The sequence below is a fragment of the Myiozetetes cayanensis genome, unplaced genomic scaffold, assembly GCF_022539395.1.
Source record: "Myiozetetes cayanensis isolate MyiCay16 unplaced genomic scaffold, myiCay2020 scf1, whole genome shotgun sequence".
In the NCBI taxonomy this organism is placed as follows: domain Eukaryota; kingdom Metazoa; phylum Chordata; class Aves; order Passeriformes; family Tyrannidae; genus Myiozetetes; species Myiozetetes cayanensis.
This window is the reverse complement of record NW_026086604.1, coordinates 32,951,579-32,972,214: the sequence shown is the minus strand read 5'-3', so window position 1 is coordinate 32,972,214 and position 20,636 is coordinate 32,951,579. Positions and strand designations below refer to the sequence as shown.

The 20,636-nt window shown below is 39.9% G+C and overlaps 1 protein-coding gene across 2 annotated transcripts in view; it reads left to right on the top strand.

Annotated features, from left to right (window-relative positions):
- The first annotated feature begins 1,606 nt into the window (after nt 1-1,606).
- Nucleotides 1,607-20,636, top strand: part of PREX2 (phosphatidylinositol-3,4,5-trisphosphate dependent Rac exchange factor 2) — a 171,171-nt gene continuing 152,141 nt past the window's right edge. Inside the window, exon 1 of one of the 2 annotated variants that reach the window (XM_050316271.1) lies at nt 1,607-1,808. In XM_050316271.1, the coding sequence (XP_050172228.1) occupies nt 1,668-1,808 (141 nt within the window). In that variant the 5' untranslated portion in view covers nt 1,607-1,667. Of the gene's footprint in view, nt 1,809-2,777; nt 2,797-20,636 lie in introns of those variants that run through there. The other variant, XM_050316280.1, reaches the window with a different exon arrangement.

The following is a 20,636-nucleotide window of genomic DNA, read 5'->3' as shown; positions in this document are numbered from 1 at the left end:
TGTTGGCTTTTTCAACCCATTAGTTCATTTGAACCAGATTTAGCAGAGTAGTGAGGTCTTCAAAAACATAAAGTTCTGATTTTCACAAAAATTGGTGTCTGTTTTCAAAATGTACTAGTGCCATATTGACAAAGGAGCTATGCTGAGGTCAGTAGGCAACTTTGAAGGCTAATCTGCACATGCATAAATTGCTGAGAAGGATACATAGCAGAATTGGTTCCAGCAACTGCTGCTTCTTGCTTAGAATTTTATGCAAGTGAGCTGACTGTGTTTGGGAAGGGGAGGATGCAGATAAGTAGGTCACATTCAAAGAATTATTTTTCTTTTTTTTTTTTCTTCCTTTTTTTTTTTAAATTTTTTTCTGCTCTTTGGGAAACATCTTGTGGGAAGGGTATTCTCTGTTTCCCAAAAGATGTCTGTGGCAGACAGCTAGATGATGTCTAGTTATCAGAACACAAATGTCATTGCTTGTGCTCTCCCTCTAAAAGACTCATATTGCAGCTGTAGAAGAGTTTTACACTCAGGTTTTAATTTTATTCTGTCCTTTTAGGATGTTGCAGGTTTAGAAAGATAGATGATACAGAATCTAGAAGTTGAAGACCTGGATTTTCTTTCCAGTCATAGACTGAAGAGCGAGCCAAAGAAAACTTCAGCTTTCATCAGTAGGCTTAAAATTCACATGGTAGCGTCCTGACATATTGCAGTCTTCAGGAAATCAGTTCCCCTTGTCTAAAGTAGCTCTATACCTTTTGCTAACTGTTTGAAAATAGCTACTGAATTATTTCTTATTCTTTTAATGTATCATGCAAATCTAAACTTTGAAAGCAAAGAGGAAAACTGTATAACCTGGGGATTTTCCAGCACTTTGTTTTAATAAACAAACAAATAAACCAGACAACCTAACACCCCCCACACCTCCCTCCCCCCAACCTTGAAATAACTTTTCTGTACCTGCTCAGCACATCCTTAGCTCTGCATATTTTTTCAGAATATAAAAGCTCGTATTTATAATATGCATCAGTTGCAATATACAGTGTAATATACATCTTGTGGGAAGGTTTGGAAAGTTGAAATGGCTCTTCGCTGATGATTAAAACAAAACAAAAACAACTGCTGATTCCCTGGCCAGCCAGCTTGCTTGGGACATTTTTATAATTCTTTTTCTGTTGTTGGAGAACTCCAATTAGCCTCAAACTGGAGCTCGCAGCTTGTGTGTGAAACAGGCAGCTGCTGGCACGCAATGCTCCCTGAAGTTGTTTCCTTTCCTTTTTCCTGAGATTTAGCGAAGGGGGGGAAGGGGCTGGAGTCACATGGATACAAAGCTTTTGATTAATGTCCAAGTCTGCCGCTGCGGAGGCTTTCCAACCTCTCAGCTAGCAGGGCGAGCTGGGAACCAGTGACCGCTCGTTTCCTTCAGGCTGTGTTCCCTTCCTGACGGGAAAGGAGCGCGCACTGGGGTGGCTGCTCGCCTCCGGACCTCGGGCGGCCGCGGGAGCGGGGTGAGCTGGGGCTGCGGCTGCGGCTGCAGCGCGGCTGGGACCGGCCGAGCCCGGCCCCGCCGTGTTACTTGGCGGGGTCTTTTGTTGTCCTCGCCCGCAGCGCAGCGCAGCGCCGGGGCGCTCCGGGAACGGCGCCGGGCTGGGAACGCCGACCCTCCGCGCTGCACCATGACAGAGGAAAGCAAAGGGGAAGGCAAGGGGGAAAGCGGGAAGGACTTGGAGAAGCAGCTTCGCTTACGCGTGTGCGTCCTCAACGAGCTGCTCAAGACCGAGCGGGACTACGTGGGCACGCTGGAGTTCCTGGTGTCGGTGAGCGCAGGGAATGGGGGAGCCGCTCCTCGCCCGCCCCGCGCGCGCTCCCTCAGCTGCCCGGGAAGCCGGGAGAGGCGGTGCCCAGCGCGGCGGGCGGCGGGACGGCGGCACTCGCAGCCGGGAGAGGGTCTTACCCTGGGCTTTTGATTAAAAGGGAAGGAGAGTAACAGGTTTTGAAATGGCCGAGGGCGGTGGGTCGTGCGTTGCCCACTCCCCACCCCTCCAGCCGCAGTTTGGCACCGATGATCTCGCATCTCCGGGCGTGGAAGGGGAGGGGATCTGATGCGTTTGGGTTTAGCTCTGCCACGGGTGTGGGGACTTGCGTTCATTTTAGGGCGCCGCGATTCCTTTCCTTGCGATAGTCCTAGAAACCCAGCGGTGCAGGGGGGAAGGAGGAGGACAGGGGGAGCGCTGGTGGGAAGCAGCTGCTTGGCATTAAAGCCACATGTGGCGTTCACTCCTGTCTTGTGATACGGGGTCAGCTGCGAAGGTAGCACGTCCTGGTGAGCTGCGGTGAGGCAGTTTTAGCTTCCTTCTGCATTTGACTATCACTGTTGATAGGATTATTGGTGCCGTAGTCGGAAAGGCAGGATTTCCCACTCTCTCAAAAAGCCAAAGTGACAAATTATTGCAAAACAGATGCGGGCAGTGTTTAATTTGTGCCTGGTCTCGGTAGCATCACTTAGGACTCTGTTGTGATAACTATGTCCAAATCAGCTGCTTCAGCTGGCAAAAGATTTCACAGTAGCCCCATCGTACTTTTCTCTCCTCCCCTGTCCCATTGAAGAGGGGAAATCCTTCCAGCTGCAAACTTCCTGCTTTGCTGCCTTGAGAACTGTGAACTTTTTGCGTATTATCATGAAAGAGGAAATTCTAAAGTTGGCTGTGACAGAGAGAGTAAAAGCACAGAGACTGGGGTGAAATAGGATCTACAGAGTAGCTTATTTTCTCCATATGTTTATCCTCAGCAGAACCATGAAAAATGGTAAGTGGTCCAACATGTTTTCTTTTTTCTGTTTTCTTTTTGTTTTTTAAAGTTTAAGATGTATGTTTGAGAAAGAGGCTGTGTGATTGTCTTTGAAGATTTTCTGTAGGAGCATATCTGGCTGCTAATGAACGTGCGGTTCCTGGAGTTAGACTAGAGCTCGTCTGAAGTGACCTCCACCACCAGTGTGAGGTCCCAGCACTGAGTATTTCTCTGTCCAAACGTTATCCTGTTTTCTATGATGTCCTGTTAAAGTAGAGAGCAACATGAGGGGTTGACCTTCCAGTCAAAGTTAAGAGTTAGGCTTCCAGGTCACCTCAGCATCCTCAGTGGAGCTCATTGTTGTAGAACCCATGTTTCCTTTAGGATTGAGAAGCTGAAGCCAGTTACAGTCTCCCTAACAGTTCGCACAAAGTACCTGCAGTTTTCACTGTAGTTCATAGGAAATAGGAAATAGGATATTCGCTTAGATGAATGAAAGAAACCCTGTGGATGGCTGGAGAATGAAGAGGTTATGAGGAGGAAGTGACTTTACTCATCTTTGTCAACATGGGAAGTGCTTTGCTGGTTTCCATACAATGGAAACATATCTATTATATGTTACATTTATTTAGGTTCTTCAGTTTATATTGGAATTAAAGTCTCACTGAGAACAAATTTCTGGTTGGTTATTTAAAGTTTTTTTTTCTCCATACTCCTCTGATTTTTCATCCTCCGCTTATCATCAGTGTAGTGAGGAGCAGCTTGGTTTGTATATTCTGTCAAAAGTCTACAACTCTAGGTACAAAGCAGAAGATTTGATATATTGATTATTTTATTAGATAGAAGTAGCAGAGTAGTCATTTCCATGTGAGTTCATTCACCTCTTTTTGGCTTTATGCTGTGCACATACAGTATATTGTTTTACATCTGCAGTCATCACAAAACAAATCTGAGTGGAAAGGTCTGGTTGTATTAATATTATTCTTTCGTATCTCCTGAATCTTCCAGTAATAAACTTTAGTAGCATAGTCTGTTGAGACATCAGTGATACTGAGCAATAACAATTTTGGGCCCATTTGAGTGAGGTATGTAAACATATGTGAGGTGGATAAACTTAAGTCACCAAGTAGTTGCAGCAGTGTTGGAAGGAGGAGGCATGCACAGGAAATTATGAAGAAAAGGCTTATGCTTTTCCTTCAGACATTTCTTATAAAATTTGGAGTGTCGTTGCAATACCAGAGAGTTTGTTCTTGTTAGCATTTAGCATTTCTTAAAAGAAGCAAATCTGGTGATGGAAGAATTTCCATAAGACACTAAAACGTCTTTGAAAACTGTATCTATAGATAGATGGGGTTTTTTTATAAGCTAAGATATGAGATTTCTGTTATGAGCAATTGGTTCTTTACTCGCTAAATTACCAGTTGGGCTTTTTTCTGCTTCTGGGTGATCTTGCTGGTGATCATACCATCTTCCTCTGGCAAAATCTTTGTTTTCCAATGAAGGAGAAGCTGTACTTGCAAGGGTAGAGGGGAATCCTTTTTTTTAGCAAAATCCTCTTTCTGGAGGGGACTAAAAATGGCAACTGGTAAATATTTATCTAAAATAATTCTATGTTATCCAAACTGTGTAACTCAATAACTAATATTACCTTGAGTGTTTGTGATAAAGATACTTTTAAAAAAATTCTGACTTTAATAATATGTACCTTGTCTATTTCATTCTTTACAGCAAATGACAGAGTGTGTACATTTACTGTGATCTGTGTAAACATAATGAAAATGTCATATTTTGTTGTATAAGCATAATTAGCCTAGAGAAAAGGAGACTGAGGGGAAACTTTATCGCGCTCTACAACTACCTGAAATGAAGTTGTAGCAATGTGGGGATTAATCTCTTTTCCCAGGTAACAATTGACAAGACAAAATGAAATGGCCTCAAGTTGCACTAGGGGAGGTTTAGATTGGACATTAAGAAAAATTTGTTCACTACAATGATGATCAGCCATTGGAACAGGCTGCCCATGGATGTGATGGAATTGCCATCGCTGGAAGTGTTCAAAAAACATGTAGATGTGGCACCTGGGAACATGGTTTATTGGTGAATGTAGCAGCGCTGGGCTACCAGTTGGACTTGATCTTGGAGGTCTTTTCCAACCTTAATGATTCTGTTCTATGGCTAGCTAACTAGAGCAAAAGAAAAAAAGAAGAAGAAGACGAAGAAAGTCTTAAAAAATCTTTTTGATTTTATTTTTTTTTCTAAATTTATGTAATGTTTTCATGTGAGGTTTCATTTACTTTGTAAGTTAGGGTATTCACTTAAAACCTCAACACAGCAGTAGTAAAGAGACCAGTAAAACCGTAGGTGGAAGTTGCTGAGAAACTTAAAAAGTATTTAATAGTGAAGAGTTGCCAAAAAGTGGCTAGTTTAATTTGTCACCTTGTTACTTGGTCTAAAGCTTAATTTTTATGGTTGTGATTTGCACTGATGGACTGGCCAGTAAAGGCAAACCAGGCCATGAAGAATTTTAGGATGCATGTACACAACACTGGATAAATATATATATATATATATTTATTTATATGTATATATATGTTTAAATGTACATATATGTTTTTTTGAAAGAAACTTTATTTTGTAATCGAAATTGGAAATGTAATAGATCTGCTACACTTGGTACTTCAGGGGATATTCATGGAAGTAGAGTTTATTTTTCTATGACACAGATTGTTTTTCTGGTGCAGTTTCATGTTCTGACAAATTTGACATTGATGGGAATAGAAGCAGATGTTGGCACTCCTGTAAACCTTCCCCGTGGCCTCAGCTGGGGTGACTAGTTAGATCTTGAAGCAGCTGGGAAAAAAAAAAATTAGTTTATTATGTAGACTATACTATGGTTTCCAGAGTCTATCAGTGAATATAGATATACATTTCTGCCAGTTAACTCTCAAATCTTAGTTTAATTTCATTATATCATGCTGTACTTTCTTCTCCTCTCTCTTCTGGTTGCACTAAAGTGCAAGCATTTTCCTCAAATGTGTGCCATGTTAAGGGAAGCTGAATCCTTGCTTTTCAATGGGCATAAAGAGTTTTTTTTAATAAGGTTTACTGACCAACCTTCTCAGTGGCTGTGTGACTCTTCAGGATCACTATTCCCCTGCCACACTGACCCCTTCCTGTTTCTTGGCTCAATACATATTTTTTCTTATTTTTGAGCAGACTAATTATTTGAACAGTGATTATAGTAATTGAGACTTCAGGTAAACTTTATAGTCAAATTCACTGTTACTAACCCTGACCAGTGACAGAGGATTTGCATCCTGAATGGAAACTCCTTGAATGGTTATGCTACATAATAAAGTTAGGTGTTGAGTTTTTCCCAAAAAAAAACAATTTATAAATGATCTTTTTTAGCTGTAGTTTGATACAGAAAAAATGTATGCCTGTGTTATTTTTGTGTATGTGTGTGTGTGTGGGTGTGTATATCATAGAATACCTTAAGTTGGAAGGGACCCATAGGGATCATCTAGTCCAACTTGCTAAATATGTTATATATGTGTCTTGATTCCAGTAATGATTAGTGACTTCAGAGTGGTTTGCATAATTGCATTTATATTTTCTAAAAGGGATTTAAATGAATGGAAGGGAAGGGTTTTAGCTGGCTGCATTTTTTGATAAGGTAATGTGATTTCCTTTCTCTTCAGGAAAAGAAAAACAACATTCTATGGCTACTTCATCATGAAAAGGCAAAAGGAAGTGCAGACACAATTACCATAGAAAGTCAATATCTTTTCCATTCACTTCCAGTTTCTGCTGTTTTTAACTTGCTTAAGTGTTAACAAAAAATGTGAATGTGGTGTTCCATTTTTATTGGACTTTGCTTGGCTATATCAATAGCACCACCTGTGGTCTCTGTCAGGGTTAGGGTAACTGCTTAAAAGTTGTTTATTTCCTTGTAACCCCTGCCCCCAAGATGGAATGCTTGCTTTATGGAGTGGATTAGCAAGAAAGATTATTCGCATCTCCACAAGCTGTGCACAGAGTTCATGCAACGTATGACAATGGCAAAAAGCAGAGATTTTTATGAAGAATTTTCAAGCACGTATCTTATCTTGTTTGGAACTGGAGGGATTTATGCTGCACTATATACTCCAGACAGATGTTTCATACTTTTCAATAGATTTCCTCTTACTGCTCTCAGATGCACTTAGATTATATTGTGAAAAGCTGCTCTTTAAGAAGAAAGGTGGTTTGTTTAGCCGATCAGTGAAAAGTCTAGGATACTGAAAGGAGAATCTTTGTTTCATAGCATTTAAGAAACTTTTCTGTTCTTAAGATTTATTGTAGACTAAGACTTTGTCTGCTGAAGAACATAATACACTTAGAAGTATTACACAACTTCATGATTTATCTGAATATAAATATCATCATATTTACAGTGTTCTAGTTGTTCCTTTGCTCTGCCTTATAGCTCACTTGTAACTTTCCTGCTACATATATTCCATAAATTTGTAATGTGAGCTGCTAATTTAGAAGAGCCTACTTGGAGGGGACCATCAATCAATATGTCCAGGCTTAAGTTATTCCATGCAACCTAAAGCTGTTGAATAGTGTGCTGTTTGCAGTGATTTCAAGTATTTATGGAGACATATTTTTCAACCCTCTTCAGTAGTAATTTTTGTCACCATTTTATAAACACCAAGCTTTGAAACTATACATTCCAAGGTTGGTTTGTATTTATTTGGTAAGATTAGCACGAAGAATAATTTTGTCAAAGAAAATGAAGTCAAAGTTAGTAACAGCTTACACTATAGGAGGAATTGAAAAGTTCTTCAGATTGGAAACTAAGAGGAACTGTATTTTGTCCAAAATAAACAAATCCAAACTGGCTATAAGATACCTGGTGGTGGTGATTTGCCAGTCTATCAAAGGCAATAATCATGCATTTGTGTATTAAGTATATATCCCTGTTTGGAAAGCAATTGGATTATCCATGAGTGAAATATAGGCTTAAGTAAGATAATAAATTTAATTTAGACTCTACCTTTTTATACAAGTATCTTGAATAACTTTTTATACATATTGACTTATGTATATTCTTTTTCAGAATTTTTGTTTAACTGTTTTTGCTTTAAGTCTAAGTTATTGCATATTGATTCAATTTTCTGGTTTGGATTGAGCAGGATTATCACTATCTCAGGTGAAGGTATGGAACTCAAGAGAGTTTAGGGATTGCCTACTCAGAAGGAATGCAAGAATGAAGATAAAAAAGTGTAGTCACTGTCCCTGGAATTGTTTAAGAGGCATCTAGATCAGGCACTGAGTGAAATAGTTTGGTGGTTTAGGGGTTACATCATCCTTGATGGTTCTATGATTCTAAAGTCAAAGCTTTGAAATTAGGGATGGCATTGAAATTAGGGATGTTAAGGGCAACAGAAAGAACAACTTTAATACATTGATAGCAAAAGAAGGACTAAGGAAAATGTGTGTCTACTGCTCAGTGGGGCAGGGAACCTTGTGAGAAGGGAACAAACATAGGAAGAGCTGAGAAACTCCATGCTTTTACTTCTGAAGTTTTCCCTTACAAAGGTTTCTCTTAGTCCTCATGAAGCTTGTAGGTTTTGAAAGAATGTGTTATTGCCTACCGTAGAAGGTGACACAGTTACTAAGTATTTAAGGCAATAGGATACACAGAGATCCAAGGTCAGACAGAATAAAGCCGAGAAAGCTGTCTGATGTCAGTGTAAGGCCTGTCTGTCATGTTTGAGTGGTCATGGTGATTGTGGAAAGTTCACAATGACTGAGAAAACACAAATGTCAAACCTAGCTTTGGGAAGGCCAAGGAAGAGGATCTGGGAAGGGCAAGCTTGTCAACCTCACCTCAGTACTTGGGGAGGTGAAGCAGTGAATCATGTTCAGAATCATTTCCATGCAGTTGATGGAAAAGAAAGTGATTGGAAGCAGCCTCTGGGAATTTATCAAAAGTAAATCATGCTAATAAACCTGATTGCCTTCTATGAGGAGATGACTGCTTCCATGAACTTGATGAGAGCTGTGGATCTTGTTTATTTTGACTTAACCAAAGTCTTTGTCATGGTCTAACACAGTATTCTGTAAATCAGATCTCATCTGTTTGTATGGGATAAATAGACAGTAAGGTGGGTGGGGAACTGGTGGATCTGTTAGACTCAAGGGACAATTGTCAACAGGAAAAAGTGCAAGTGGTGGCCAGTTATGAGTGGTTTCCCTCTAGAACCAATACTGTATCACATCTTCAGTAAGGTAATGGATGTTGGGATAGGAAGGTGCATTTTGAGCAGAGGGATCTGGAGCACTGACACCACTGATGGCATCCTTGAGAAGTTCAGTGATGGCAAATGCAGAGTCCTGTGCCTGCAATGGAATAATCCTGTTCACCAGTACAGGCTGGGGGCTAGAAAACAGCTTTACAGAGATGGTTCTGGGAGTGTTTGTGGACAAGAACTGAAACATGAGTCAGCATTGCACCCTTGTAGTGCAGAAAAGAATCAGCATCCTCTTCTAACTGGGGTGTTGCCAGTAGGTCAAGGGAGGTGATTCTTTACCATTTACCCTACATCTGTGAGCCTTTTGTGAGTCAAATTTTTGGCTCCCTAGTTCAAGAAATAAATTTACCTACTGATGAAAGTGTAGTAGAGGGATCAACAAGGTGAGGAGGGGCCTGGAGCATATTGCTGCAAAGAGCGTGAGAGAGCGAGGTTTCCTTGATCTTAAGAAGAAAAGGCTCAGTGGAATTTTTATTATTGCCTACAGTTGCATGATGGGTCAATATGGGCAAGATGCAGCCATGCTCCTCTCAGAGATGCATAGTGGAAGAAGGAGAGGCCATGGAAAATGGGAAATTCCAATTCAATGTGAGGGTAAAAAGTAGTTCACAGTGAAACTGGTTGAAGACTGGAATAAGTTGCCCAGGGGTTGTTTTTTTGTTTTGTTCAAAGGTCAGCTTGGCAAGAGTGGACAACCCGTTCTAGCTGACACTGCTTTGCTCAAGTAATTGGGCCAGGTGATGTCTGGAGGTCCCTTGCAACCTACGTGAATCATCAATTTGCAATTTATTGGTATAACAGGGAAAGAAGACAGACTGTTTCAGCCATTTGCAGGAGAACAGATTTTTCAGGGTTGCATCTCTCTTGCTTTGTTCCCCATATACTCTGAAATTCCAGTGCAAAAGCCAGGTTATACTGTTCAGCAAACAAATATTAAAAATTCAAGAGGAAACTCAGGTACACAATTTTATTTTTTTCTTTCAATTGTGTTATATTTGCTCAGGAAACAGATAATCTGGCACTCTTGAACTATTTTCTATCCAGAGATCTCTCAGTGCATTGCTGTCATTAATAAATCAAACCTATGTAATTCTACAAATGGGAAGTTAGAGAGATCTTGTTTTTTAGGTCCCAGTGGCAGTTTGTGCCAGAACCAGAAATACGACCTGATATCTTGATTCCTAGTTCAGTACTCTGAGAGCAAAGCAGCTCTTTCTCTTTATATATAATGGATGCTTAAATAATGGTTATCTACTTAAAATGTCTGAGAAGCTGCAAGGATAACTCTTCAAAGCCACTTTCATTTCGTGCAAGCTTGATTGCTCCTGTGGTTATCTCATAGACTGTTCGCAGTTGAATTTATCCTGTTGTAGGGACAGAACTGAGATGTTAGGGGTTGACACTTACTTCGGGTCCCATGAGACCTCCTGGTTATCCTTTGTGCTTTTGGCAGCCTGGCTGCCATGTCGTCTGGCATACCTGATGAGCTTTCAAGTTCCAGGCTGAAGAGCATGAAGGGAACATGTAGCAGGAACAGCTAGAACTGAAGAGCAGTGCAAAGAACAGCAATATGTTGGAGTTAGTTGGCTTTCTTTATTTCAGTGTAACTTGTGTGATGCAGGCTCCCTGACAATTAATAATATCTTGCTGAATGGAGCATAAAAAATAATCTACTCCTTGGCTCTCCTAGGGAAGTTTTATAGGAATTCGCACTTCAAAATGAAATTTGGCTGTAGCTGCTGATACCTGTGCCTGAAGTTTAAATACACTGTATGTATTAATATGTTTGCCTTTCTAAATACATTTTTACCTATTTTAATAAGCAGACCAAGTGACCAGTATCAATTGAATTGATGGTAAATTTACATTAAAGTGTTTTATAATTTGCCCTTTGTTAATTCCTCAGACTGTTTAAAGAGAGTCATTCCTGGAGCGAGGAATGAATGTGTTCTGACACATTCCTACTTAGCAATCCCAGCCTCCTTATGCCTAAATCAAACATGTTGTGACAGAGGAGCATCGCTGGAGACAGAATGCTCTTCAACAAATCTTGGAAAATAATTCATTCATTACCCTACCATGTGTCCTTGTTAGTAACATCACACAGGCAGTCTCATCAGAAGTGGTAAAATATATTGGAGAGCTGAGTTGCCTGAGGTATGTACATGGTGTCTTCTGTGATACTTAAAGGTGAGATGTTAAGAGCTCCATTAGGGATATAAATCAATTTAAATAGTGTGGATTAGGCAAAAGCAATCATCTGGCAAGCTGAATAGAAAAGGAGGAATTCATTGCAAGCATGGGGAATACCTAAGTCCAGAAGAGTTATCCATGAGATTTATACAGTTAATCTTAATTGTAGCTGGTTAGGTATGGGCTAGGCCATGGGAAATTCGCTGTTCTTGGGAATTCAGCCTCCTTGTAGATAGTAAATAATGGTTCCCTGACCTTAATAAACTTCCAGGATGTTCTCAGGTTCTTCTGTAAACCTAATTTGCCATGTTTTTAGTTCTTAATCCCTACAGTGACATTTTGTAAAAAAAGTTGGGCACTAAAAGCATGAAGCTATGAGGTTGGAATGATGTACCATATAAGAAAGTGGTTGATATCTGGGATGCTATGAATTTGTTTAACAAGACTGGAAAATCACTTCATTTTATAGCTTACTAGGTGTTAAGTTACGTTATCCAAGGAGTTTAAGTATATGGTGTATTCAGATTCCTAGAAGAAATAGCATGTGACAGGATACTTTGAGACAGCATCCTCCAGTGCTGTAGTGTGAGTGTGGTCGTTGCTCTAGAAGTCACAGAGGCATTTGAACCTTAAACAGACATGGCAGCAACTGAAGCTCTGCAGCGTATAAGCACTGTTTTCATTAAAAAGATATCAAAACCTTACAAGGTGGAGGGAAGGAAAAGTGGCACGCACCTGCAGAGTTAGTGTTGTGTCACTTGTAAAATGTTTATGGCTGAATAGTTCATATATATCCTTTTATTGTCTGAGAGGGAAAGTTATTTTGCAGAAACCATAGAAAGCAGGAAGACAGTAAATAAGTCCTGGTTCATGGAATGCCTTTGAAAAATGGCCACCCTATGATATATAACGATAGCTACTTCCTTCCTTCCAGTGCCTGCTGTTTTTTGTTCGTGAAAGATTATAAAATACCACTTAAAAATGAACTTGCAGTATATGATAAAGACCTAAAATCAGAGATCTTGGAAGGAACTTGTGAATTGCTGTGACAGACTTAAGAAAAGGTCTATCACAGTGTCCTGATTCTGGCCAGGACAGGGCTAATTTCTGCAGTACCTGAGAGGGGTTACGGCTAGGACCCAGAGGTTATTCTGTACTACCTCATGTCATTGTTGGTGGAGGGGGGAAGGGAGTCTCTTCCAGGGAGAAGAGGTCCCTTCTGGTTGGGGTAGCATGGCAGAGGGAGTAGTTGGGTGGTGGTGTTTCTGTATGAATCGCTTGCCTCTTTCTTATGCCCTCTGTCAGTAGTAATGTTGCTGTAACTGTTATCTTATTGCTGTTTCCAGTAAATTGTTCTCATGTCAGCCTGTGATTTGTGCCTCAGATTTTCCTCTCCAGCCTGCCACAGGGGAGTGGTGGGAGGACAAGGGAGTGAGTGAGCAGGTTTCAGTGGGAGCACTAAAGTGGAGATACCTTCCTAAACCATGACATAGTAATTTTTTTATAATAGTAGTTAGTAGCATTACTTAGGGAGGGTGCGCTTCAGACACCTGTACTTAAGGTTTGGGGCTGTCTCTGATGGAGATTGTGGATGTAGGACCTGGTTGCAAACTAAGTAACCTCTGAGTTTGCTTACTTTATATTTGTACAGTTTGGAGGATTTTTTTGGTGTTTGTAGCTTCTGAATGTGGATCCCACAAAATAATTCCTTTTGCTCATTTTAAATGTTCTGTCTGAAATATTTGTTAAGTACTTGCGTCACTATTTTTCTTATTGGAAGTCCAAGTATAATTATTCCTTTTCTGAAACCCCTTTCATATTTTTGATCATCTTTCATCAAACTCCTTTGGGATGAATTCTTCTGGTGTCAGTACCATTAGTTTCATTCTTAATCTTCTGCATACAGTTTTCAGAGGGTAAACATTAAAATCCCCAAATACATATAATAGATGTTTGAGGTTCTGAATGATTATTCTTCTTGTACTGAAAGATGTTAGAATTCTGTTTATCCTTCTTTTGCAATGTGCAGTTAGCACCTTACTTAGGTATTTTTCTTCTCTCTTCGTTAACCTTTGAATATCAAAATTGGTATTTTCAGAGGTTGGGCAAGATGCTTGAAGTATGAGTTGTAGCTTCTGTTTGCTCCTTCTCACCATTTTGTTTTGCTGCGTGAATTGGGAAAAGATGTAGAAAGAGCTCTCAGTGAAGGATAAAGTAGCCAACACCAGGAATTAATACAAACAATGAGAGCTGTGAGATGAAAGGAGAAACTCTGTGCTCTGGAAATAGGAAGGAGAACATATTGGAAATGAGGGAAAAATGCACTGGAAAGTAGAAAAGGAAGAGAGAAGGGTTATTGGTTCTTCTAAACGTGAAAATGCACACAAGTAAAAGAGGTCTCCAGGTTTTCAGGGTATGACAAATGGAACATTTTGGAAGTGACAAGTTGCAGGTTGCTTCATAACTTTGGAAAAATTTTTGGCAGAGTTGAGATCTTTATGTGGGTTAGAATTGCAATCCTTCTATTTAATACGTCTTCACTATATCTGTTGTTTTCTCTAAATGGATAGGTTCGTTTTCTGTTAAGATATTGGTTCTGTAGTTCAGTTACACAAAACAACACATAAATACTGTTAATAATACTACTACTGGAATTAATGAATAGAAATTACAAAATTAATTGGATGTAGCTACCACACTTAAATATGTTGTAATATACCTGGAAGGATTCTTTGTGCGGGCAGAAAAGTGAAGACCTGATAGCAGTGACTTTTGTTTTAATTTACTTTAAGGTTGTTCCTCATTTATTTATCTCTTTGACACTGTGTGAGATCCTGTTTATTACGAATAATGCCTGGAAGTTGGCAGTTATATTCTGTATGAGTGCTTTAATTTCTTCCCATATGCTACGAGGTTGTCCTCACAGGAAATAAAGGGATCTTTTCCCATGTTTAGTTATACTGAACTGTTACAATAGTCAGACCGGACAGAAACAATGGGAAGGAAAGTTTCCTGTTTTCTGCAGATACTGAAGAGGTCTTCGGCCTTTACCAGCGAAGGTAAAGCTTTCTTCAGCCCAAGTGTGAGTGCACAGAGAACTGGTTTTCATTACTGTATGGAAATGCTGTGATCTCTATCGAAAAGCAGTGCTTCACTCTCTTAAATGTGTTACAGACCATTTGCTGTCTGTTCTACCTATCCTGATTACATCTCAGTATTTGCATTTAGAAATAGTAAATTACAGCAGGGAAAGCTTAAAGTGTCCCCTTTATAAACACTCAGATATATTGTGCTGTGCTTAGAATGCTTTTGGATGGGTGATGAAATAAAGTTTGGGCCTCAAATGGACAGCAGAGAAGAATAGGACATCCTCAAAAGGAAAGTGGAAGAGAATACAAATATAGTAGATTGGGAAACTTTTCATAATAGTAAGGATATTTGAACTGCAAAAAAGAATCATGCTATTTTTTTACTCTATTAGGCCAGGACAAAATTGGGGAAGGCTGGTAAGTCATTGTCTCAGCAAATACAGTGGTGAAATTTTCCTGTGAAGCTGAGGATAAATTGCACTGATCCTGCTACAATGTAAGTTGTGGTTTTCCATAGGTAGGGAAAGACAAAGAATCTGACCAGTCCCCTGCAGAAAAACCCCTGCGAAAACCTTTAAAGTCATGATTCAGCCTGTAAGTTCAAAAGAGATTGCTTGTCTTTAAGTTTCGTGTACATATATTAAAGAACATGCCCATCAGTTGTTGGAGATGACCTTCAGCCACGGTTAATCATTATTTTAATGGGAATACATGAAGATAAAAGTTTAACAGGAGCTGTACTACTGCTACAATTAATTCATAATTTCATTCAGTAGATCAAGTGAAGAAACTTTTGCCACGCTAAAAACCATTTTTTAAAAAATAGATTTGTATTTTATAATACAACAACTTACCATCTGCTATACTATCAATTTTTAAGTAATTAAGTTCACTACTTACTACTTAATCTCATTAAGTTCACTACTTACTACTTAATCTCATTAAGTTCTTAACTTGGATTTTGTAATGCAGTTCTCAACAACGTACAATCCAGTAAAACATAGGTCTTCTAAATTCATTTGCAGGACACTTCTTCACTGAGAAGTTCTTTTGATAATGGGATCCTTCCATACACTTTCTTGGGTCTGAGTCAAAGTTTTCAGGTGAATTGGTAAAAAGGAATTGCCTTTTATCTTCCAAAGCTTCTCTTGTTTTTCTGTGAAAGAAAACCTCTGTATACTTTGGATACAAATAGCACTTTAAAATGGTTATCAATGCAGTGTTGCATAAAATAATCAGTTGTCCTGACATTTAAACTGATTTTATGTAGATTACTATATGGGATGTGTATGCAAGTGTTGTTTTCTTCTGGAGAATTGCTGTATCATGATAAATGAAGTTAATATGGGCATCCTGTGAAAAATGTGTGCTGGGAATACACTGGATTAATTATTTTTCATCTGCATTACAGCAGAGTCCAGCACAGAAAGTAACAATTTTTGCACTTGTAGCTTTTGTTAATAAAGAAATCAATAGTGAGATTTGGACCAAATGGTATTACACTATAAAAAAAAGCCCTAAATATGACCACCATGACTACTATTATGCATTCGCATATTATGCCTCTTTGTACTGAAAAATTCTCCATCCTTACTTGCCAATGCAATTTGGCTTTTGAGTGCAAGAACTGTTAGATATAAACCACGACTTTGGTGAAATGTTATTTTGTGTCTAAACTGTTTTGTTCTTTGTATGCTGTTGTCTGCTGTAATGTACCATGGCAATAAAGGCTGTAATGGCTATTCCATTCCTTTTCCTGTTGTTTTGCAGCCACCAAACAGTTCTGGGATAGTGCAGTGCTCTGAGTTTCCTATTTATTTCTAAACCCTTTAATTTCACAGAGTAAATGTGTTTCATATTCTGGCTGGTGGTAATGAATAAAGCATTCACCGTAGTTATCCCACAGACTTCCAGAAAGAAATTTACCACTATATCACAGCAATTCTGGTTATTGAGCCTTTATTCTTCTATTTATGCAAATTTATTTACGTGGTTTTGTCTTGCAGGAGATGGTGTTGTTATTGCTGGATAACTGGACTTGGGATAGGTGCAACATTCAGTGTTAGTAGGGCAGCTATATCTTTACTGTGCGCTACAAATGGGAAACAAGTATTTGCATATCAGTGCTCTTATTGTGGTGTGAAGTCTTGTACAGTGAAACCTTTGAGGGCTTTTTCTGGTTAATGAAAAATTTATATGAACTGCAGAGTTGCTGCATGCGACCAAATTTGACTTCTAAGGTTTTGAGAGAAAATGAAGCGTCTTAGAATAATATTTTTGGCCTTTAAAAAGCCTCTAGTACTGCAAAGAACCCCAAGATTTTGGGGGACTACTGTTTTCATGAAGCTTGAGAGGTAAAGATAGTGCTTCAAATATTTAGGGGCTACAGCCAGTCTTGGAAGAATATTCTCTGTTAGACAGTGTAAAGGCATTTCAAAAAAAAAACAACAAAAAAGAGACAAGCTTGTGAATTCCCTGAGTGATAGGTCTGTGTAAATGGGCACATCCACAGCAGGCACCAACCTGTCACTGCTGGTCGTTATACCTGTGACTTTCTGTAGCTGCATGTGCACTGCCTGTGTCCAGGGTACAGAGAGAGAAAAGTCAGTTGTCCATATGAATCTGTTATTTCTAGGTAAAGATGGATAATTAACATAAATAATGAGGTAGCCTGATTCTATGCCCAGCCTAAGACAAAGACCTCAGGAACCAGACTACTGGTTAAATTTTAGATTCTCCTCAGATCTCCAGTGCTGGGGTGCAGAGTGAAAGCAGTTCATCTGTCAGCACTCATGCTACTCCCACTTATTTATGTGAGGACAGGACTTAGGCACGGCACTTCATCTCATCCTCTGTGTGTACTTAGACTTGATAATCTTCTCCTTTTTTAGATGCTCTTTTAATGACTACTATTCAGGACTTTGCCACTTGGCCTTGGGGGAATAAATACAGCTGTTCTTGCCCCACAGAGGCTCTGATCTTTTAATTCAAAAGTCTATGTCCAGTTTTTCCTTTAATGAGAAATAATGGCTTCAGTGATAAGTATTTTGATAATTGAAGAATGAAAATATGTGTAGATGCCCCCAGTTTTCTAGAAGCAAACTTTTACAGAACAGACTTCTAAATTGTATGCTCATACTTATGCATGGCCAATTAACTGGAATTGTGGGAAGACAAACTTACCTTAGATTCTATGATGAGGCAGGGAATGGGCTGCTGATCCCAATCTAATGCTAGTTTTATTTTCAGGTTCTTCCTCAACAAACAAAGATGTGCTAAATATGAATAATAAAATAATTATTGTGTAGTATGTATATGTGCATATGTGGATGGGGATCTGTCCTAACCTGAGACATGTATTTGAGTTTCCTATTTTAGTAGTTGTTTATCTATGTACTTAATAGGAGAAATTACCTCAAGAACAAATTGAGAGCACCTTGGTTAGGAGGCTTCTGTCTCTCATTTTCATTCAGTTACTGAATTAAGTTAAATACCCCTCCTAAAAGCTGGGTGATAGATTTTTTCTTTGTTGGTCCATTTTTCTTTGTTGGTGTTATAATAGAATCATGCAATGATTTGGGTTGGAAGACCTTAAAGATCATCTGGCTCCACCCCTCCTGCCATAGGCCCAGTACCTTTCATTATACCAGGTTGATCAAAGTTGCATCCAGCCTTCAACATTTCCTGGCATGTGGAGTCCACAGCTTCTCTGGGCAAGAAATTCCAATTCCAGTGCCTCACCACCCTCACAGTAAAGACTTTGTTCCTAATCTAAACCCATCCTCTTTGGAGGCCATTACCTCCTGTCCTATCACTCCATGCCCTTGTGAAAAGTTCCTCTCCAACCTTCTCATAGGCTCTCTTTAGGTACTGGAAGGCTGCAGTTAGGTTTCCCTGGACCCTTCTGTGCTGCATGCTGTACAGCCCCAGCTGTTTCAGCCTGTCTTCATAGGAGAGATGCTCCAGCCCTTTCATCAACCTACTAACCTCCTCTGGACTTGCTCCAACAGGTCCGTGTCTTTCTTGTGTTAGGGACCCCAGATCTGGACACAGCACTCCAGGTGGGGTCTCACAAGAGCAGAGTAGAGGGGCAGAATCACCTCCCCTGACCTGCTGGTCACGCTGCTTTTGATGCAGCCCAGGATGTGGTTGGCCTTCTGGGCTGCAAGCACACATTGCCACGTCATAATGGCCTTTTCATCCACAAACACCAAGAAGTCTTTCTCCACAGCACCAGTCTCAATCCATCCTCTTTCCAGCCTATACTTGGGATTAGCCTTATCCAGGTGCAGCCTCTTGCACTTGGCCTTGTTGAACTTTGTGAAGTTGGCACCTCTCAAGCCTGTCAGGGTCCCTCTGGATGGCATCCCTTCCCTCAGCATGTCAAGAGCACCACATGTCTTGGTGTCATTGACTGACTTGCTGAGGTGATTGAGGGTGCACCCCATCCCACTGTCCATGCCATTGACAGACATGTTAAATGTGCCAGTCCCAGTTCTGTCCCCTGAGGAACACCACTCATCACTACTTTGTCCTTGGATTTTGAGCTATTGACTGCAACACTTTGAGTGGGACCATCCAGACAATTTTTTATTCCACTGAGTGATCCATTCATCAAATCCATGTATCTCCAGTTTAGAGATAAGGATATTTTGCGAGACAATGTCAAATGCTTTGCAGAAGTCCAGGTTGATGACATCTCTTTTCCTTCACTTGTTCACTGCTGCTGTAACCCTGTTGTAGAAGGCCATCGAATTTATTAGGCATTCTTTGCCCTTAGAGAAGCCTTGTTGATTGTCAGCAATAATCTCATTATTTTCCATGTGCCTGAGCACAGTTTCCAGAAGGATCTGCTCCATGATCTTGCCAGGCACTGAGGTGATACTGACCAGCCTGTTTGGGTCTTCCTTATTTATGTTTTTGAAAATGGGGGTTGTGTTTCTGCTTTTCCAGTCAGTGAGAACTTCACCGGACTGCCATGACCTCTAAAATATGATGGATAGTGGCTTAGTGACTTCCTTGGCCAGATCCCTTAGGACCCCTGGATGTAGCTCATCAGGTGGCACAGATTTCTGCACCATCAGATTCCTTAGATGTTCTTGAACCCCGTCTTCTCCAATAGCAGGTGGTTCTTCATTCTCCCAGTTCCTGTTTTCACCATCTGCAGCTTGGGCAGTGTGGCTGGAACACTTGCTGGTGAAGACTGAGGTAAAAAATTCCATTAAGTACCTCAGCTTTCTCCATGTCCTGGGTAACCAGGTAGCCTGTATTCTTCCTGAGTGGACCCACATTTCCCTTAGTCCTCTGTTGATGATGTACCTGTGGAAGCTTCTTTTGTTACTCTTGATGCCCTTGACAAAGTTTACTTCTGCCAGTGCTTTAACTTTCCTAACCATTTCCCTGGCTGTTTGAACAATTTCTCTATACTCCTATCAGGCTACCTTTCCCTTCTTCCACCCTCTGTAAGGTACCTGTTTGTGTTTAAGTTTGTCCAGGAACTCCTTGTTCATCCATGCGGGCCTCGTGGCATTCTTCCCTGATTTCCTGTTACTTCAGAAGCCAAGATTTCCATCAGATTTATCTATAAATTTTCACCTCTAGATTTCCATTGAAAACCATTCTCTTATGTTGTGGAGAATTCCTTTATTTCATTTTTTTTTACTTTCAGTCTTTTCTTCCTGACCCTAGTATGGATAAAAAATGAAAACTTTTGTCATCTCTCTCTGGTAACCACAAAAATGAATTCATCAAGTGACCATGAATAAAATACTTCAGTTTCCAGAACCATACTAAGTGTCTGTGTTTCTAAAGGCTTTTACTGGAGCTGCTGTAAGTACTTGTAGCTTAAAAAGCAGAAGGAGGTTAATGTTATCCTGGAACTGTAGTGTCATAATGGAAGTGCTTTGTCCTAGTTTAAATAAATATTTACTTTGAAAGTCCAAATTTACATTAGCTAAAAAGGCTCTTAATGTGTATTGTAGATTGTGTGTTCTGATAATAGTTCTGAATAACACATGATGGAAAAGCGTTCTCAGCATGCCAGAGTTATTCTGAGATTTGCATATTATTTATGATATGATACATTCAGACTTCCATTATTTGGAGCCACTGGAAGTCAAGCCATGCTGTTCCTGTCGGAGTTGCCACTTGCTGTGGGTGGGTATTCTGACAACTGGCATCTGGAATTGTTGAATGAAATACATGAAGGAGCAGAGACAGAGACTGATGAATGCTACAGCAACTGCTAGCCCTGACAATAACAAATTGCAAAAAA